General features: G+C 40.8%; 1 protein-coding gene across 1 annotated transcript in view; it reads left to right on the forward strand.

Moving 5' to 3' along the window:
• The first annotated feature begins 263 nt into the window (after positions 1-263).
• LOC106876636 (selenoprotein K) overlaps positions 264-4,941 on the forward strand; it is a 6,565-nt gene continuing 1,887 nt past the window's right edge. The window contains exons 1-4 of the mRNA XM_014925250.2: positions 264-418; positions 2,353-2,437; positions 3,836-3,854; positions 4,421-4,473. Coding sequence (XP_014780736.1) covers positions 400-418; positions 2,353-2,437; positions 3,836-3,854; positions 4,421-4,473 — 176 coding nt within the window. The 5' untranslated portion in view covers positions 264-399. The remainder of the gene's footprint in view (positions 419-2,352; positions 2,438-3,835; positions 3,855-4,420; positions 4,474-4,941) is intronic.

Here is a 4,941-nt window from a genome sequence, read left to right on the forward strand (position 1 = left end):
TAAAACGGCTATCGTCTGCCACGATGGGACAACCATCAAGCACACACACACACACACACAAAAGCAAATATGCGCGCGTGTGCGCTGTGTTTGCCCCTTTTTTGTCCGTTGAATTGCACAGAAGCAAACTAGTGTAAGAACAGCAATTCTTCTATCAATTTTATTTTAGCATTAGGTAGTTTATTTCTCTCGTCTGCTGAGTCAAGAGGGAATGCTAGAGTTACCTCCCTTGTACATGCTTTACCATGTATACACTCTTTTGTATATGAAATCACAATTGCTCTACCTTGTTGTATCGTCGTCATCATTTTGAGAAAGAACTTTATATTAGTTAACGTCGTTCTTCCTGCTGTACTCAACATTGTACTTCGTTGTACTCTCTTCCACACGACGCTCAAGATGGTGTATGTCTCTGAAGGTGCGTTCCCATCTTTCTCTCTCTTTTTTTGTTAACTTTAGAGACCCTTCTTTGTAGATCCCAGCATACCGCCAATTTAAGGGAGATTTAGCTATCATCTCTCACATGCCGGTCGACTCTTTGGTGGATCCCTCTTTGATCTCGCAAAAAAAAAGGGACAATACTTGGAATAGTTATTTCTAATTAGGATCGGAAGTCAGCAGTTTTAAAGAAAGAGTGTTGTGTCGATACAGTATTAAGTTGGTACTTTGTTTTTTTTTTTCAAATGTGAAGGGATAAAAAGCAAAGTTAGCCCTGGAGGAAGTTTAAATCAGTTTCTGTCTACCAGATCCACTCACAAAGTTTTGGTCGGTCGGAGACTATAGTAGAAGACACTTGCCCAAGGTACACCGCGCAGTGGGACTGAACCCGGATCGGTGTGATTGGGAAGTAAATTTGTTAACCATTTAGCTACGCCTGTATGTCCCATCTCCCCATCCAAAACACACCTGGGCAGCTCTGTCTCGTTGATTAAATATCGATTAACTTCAATAGATGTTTTATTGGTATATCTGCGACTGACTTTTTAACTACGTAATTTAAAAAAATCATATCTGATATGATGACATACATACATACAAGATCCAAGGGTCTTATATATTATCCAATGTGTGATCCAAGGATCGCACATTCTGGTCGAGCCTTCCATCTGTTAACATGTACCTCCTTGTGACAATATGAGCTTTCATTTAATCAAGATATCCTTGGCCTGAGGAGTATCCAGCCGTATACACCTCATTTGGATATTTACCACTTCTAAGGTTCCACTCGCTATGAAACATTTGTCGCCCGGATCTTATCGACTGCATTCCTTAACTCTTGTATATATATATATATATATATATATATATATCTGTGTGTGGTGTTTGTTCACCGCCACCACTGCTGTTTGACAGCCGATGTTGGTTCGTTTGCGACCCCTTAACGGTTCGACACGAGATAAATAAATACTGGGATTGATGTTCGGCTTAAACCTTTCAAGGCAGTGCCCCAGCATGGCCGTAGACCAGTGACTGAAATAAGCGAAAGACGTATACGTGTATGTATAGGCGCTCGTGCGCACGTTTCAGTATTAGTCTGTTATGCTCCAGCATGATCGTCCTGTTTTCATTCTGTCATAGTGTATCTAGGACTAAACTGTGTAATGTGTCCTTTCCTTGTTGTTTAGCCCCGAGTCAGCCCTGATCCAGTTGACCCATGGTCAAAGATGTCCCAGCAGTGATCAGTCATTGTGTATCGAGGACTACATTATCTAATGTGCCCTTCCTTGCTGTTAATCCCAAGTCAGTCTTGATCCAGCAGACCCTGTGATCAAAAGTGTTCCAGTTGTGACCATCATGTCTTTTATTCAAGCATAGCGTATCTAGGACCACATTATCTGACGTGTTCATGTTCTCAGCAGACCGTCAATTTGAGGGAGATTTAGCTATCATCTCTCACATGTCGGTCGACTCCGTGGTGGATCCCTCTTTGATCCCGCAAAAAAAAAAAAGGGACAGTTTCACGCAATCAAACTTTGGCAACCTAACGTTCGATTTTTAAAAAAAATCAATCGATTTTCATTTTGCTGATTCATGGATCGAACCGGATGTAAACAAAAGCAACCAACCGGAAGTTTACATCTAAAACGCCAACAATTAACTCCAACCAAAATATTTATTATTTATTCTCCCCACCCGCCGAAAATTTTCGCCAGCAGGGGTCCGTGAATTCCAGGTTGGGAACCACCGGTACAGACTAGAAAGATGACGAGTTCTAATCCATTCAGGTTCTATGTACACGTCCACAGATAAAAAAAAACACCTGATGACATTATCACAAAATATTTCAACTCCAAATTCTTTGAACTCAGAAAAATAATCATCACGTTCTTTGTTCTTCCTTTACCATTTTAGGTAACATAGTATCTTCGAGGTCTCCATGGCGGCTGTCGATCATTCCAGAGGTTCTGTTTGGACTCATAAATATTATTATCCTTTTGTAAGTACTTCGGTTTCTGTTTTTCATTGTGGGGCTGCTTGCCCCTCCCTGTCATTTCATTTTGTTTTGAATTTTCATGGTTGATGTTTCAACTTTATTCTCCTTAATGAAGAGAGTTCTTCTGATGAGATCAAGTCTCCTCGATCGGCACAGACATTCCTCCATTCTCACCTTCAACTCAGTTACTGAAAGGCTGCTATCGATCTCTAATCTATCAACATATAGGTGCAGGTGTGGCTGTGTAGTAAAAAGCTTGCTTCCCATACACATGGCTCCGGGTTCAGTCCCACTGCATGGCACCTTGGGCAAATGTCTTCTACTATAGCCTCGGGCTGACCAAAGCCTTGTGAGTGGACTATGTATAGTCAACAGATGAGATCCATTGATTTGTCTGAAAATCTTCACTTTTAGCTTTTTTACTGTTTGCATATATATATATATATATATATAGCCTGGTGTAGCCATCTGGTTTCACCAGTCCTCAGTCAAATCGTCCAACCCATGCTAGCATGGAAAGCGGACGTTAAACGATGATGATGATGATGATGATATATATATTGTATATCAAACCCAATCTGTTGTATTTAATTTGCTTATCTGCATAAGTGCCTCTCCCTATATGTATATTGTCGTGGCCGATGACAGTACCGCTTGATTGGCACTCGTGCCACTGGCACGTAAAAGGCACCATTCGAGTGTGGTCGATGCCAGTGTTGCCTGACTGGTACCCTTCCTGGTGGCACGTAAAAAGCACCCACTACACTCTCGGAGCGGCTGCTATTTCTCGACGCCTCACGGAACGACATCGGGGAATATGCAGAGTTGTCTCCCTTGTTCTGTACATACAAAGGTAAGGACGGCGAAGGCGGTGGAGATATGAGTATGTATATGTGTATGTATGAGCCAATGAGGGAGACCTCCACATGGTAGCTAGATCTGCTAGAAATAGCAGCCAGATCTCCCTCAAATCACACCCTATTGTCTTATGTATGTATGAGCCAATGAGGGAGACCTCTACATGATAGCTAGACCTGGTAGAAGTGGCAGCCAAATCTCCCTCAAATCACAACCTACTCTCTAATCTATGTATATATGTATGTATGAGCCAATGAGGGAGACCTCCACATGATAGCCTGACCTGGTAGAAGTAGCAGCCAAATATCCCTCAAATCACACTCTACTGTCTTATGTATGTATATATGTATGTGCCAACAAGGAAGACCTCTACATCAGCGTTTCTCAACCATTTTTTTTACCCATGGACCCCTTTGATTTCTGTAATTTATTATAAATTATTATAATGTATTATGAAATATTATTATGTTAATTTATTAAAATCATATTTTCTTTTTCTTTTCCCTTTCTTCTCTCTTTATATCGATCTCATTCCTGATGCAGTTTCAAGACGTTAATATCGGTAAGTGAAATTTTTTATTACAATTCAACCTGCTTGTTGTTGTTTAACCCTAGGTCAGTCTTGATCCAGTAGTGCCATGACTAAAGGCATTGCAGCTATGACCATCCTGTCTTTTATTCAGACACAGTATATCTAGGAACATGGTTTCTACGGCTGGAGGCCCTTTGCAATGTCAACCACTTTACAGAGTGTATTGGCACTAGCGGGGGTCATTAATATATTTATGTGTGCGTGTGTGTGTTGCTCCTTGATTAGATGTCATGTGATGGTCGTAAATGAGCATCCCCACCATACAAGTGCGGGTTGTTCATTTCCAATCTTTCATGAAAAATATGTCCAGCCATGGCGGGGCGGGGGGGCAACAGGTGAGGGGTCAGCAACCAGCTGTAGAAACGCTATCTCAATAAATTCCACCTGACCAATGCAATGGAAAAGTAGACATTAAAATGACGATGAGGCCGAATACTGTTTGCTAATGGTCTTGTTATATTCTTTATATTTTACTTTTAATTGCATAACATTTTCTTAGTTACAAATCTTTACATTTTCCATTGTCTACCTTGCAGCCTAACACAACCCAGTATGACAGCGGTGGCAGCTACCGATCAGATGGACGAGGGTAAGTACTGTGTCTATACACTTCTTTTGTTTTGTTTTTTTTATTCTGTTTATTCTTTTATCTCTTCTGTTCTGTTTAAAGCCAAGGCTTATTTCATTACATTTGTTTCATGGCCCATACTGCTCACACACACACAAACACACACACCCTCAACTTCTTTGCTAGATGGGCTTATATTTGTGTCACATACAATGCTAAACACTGGAATATAGGAATATGAGATAAAACTACAACTTCTTGTTTTGTTTTGTTTTGTTTTGCTTTGTTTTTTTTATAGTTTACTTTATATTTTCTTGCACTGTTTCAGCCTTGCCCAGCAAGTCTCGTTTATATATGTGTATGTGGACATATTTCTTTTAGTTCCTTTCAAGCGTTGGGCCTCAGGGAGGCAAAGTGGCCGAGTTTGTTTCCAGTGTTGGGCCTTACGGAGGCAAAGTGGCTGAGTTCCTTTTGACCGTTGGGCCTCAG

The sequence above is a fragment of the Octopus bimaculoides genome, chromosome 30 (genome assembly GCF_001194135.2).
Source record: "Octopus bimaculoides isolate UCB-OBI-ISO-001 chromosome 30, ASM119413v2, whole genome shotgun sequence".
NCBI lineage: Eukaryota > Metazoa > Mollusca > Cephalopoda > Octopoda > Octopodidae > Octopus > Octopus bimaculoides.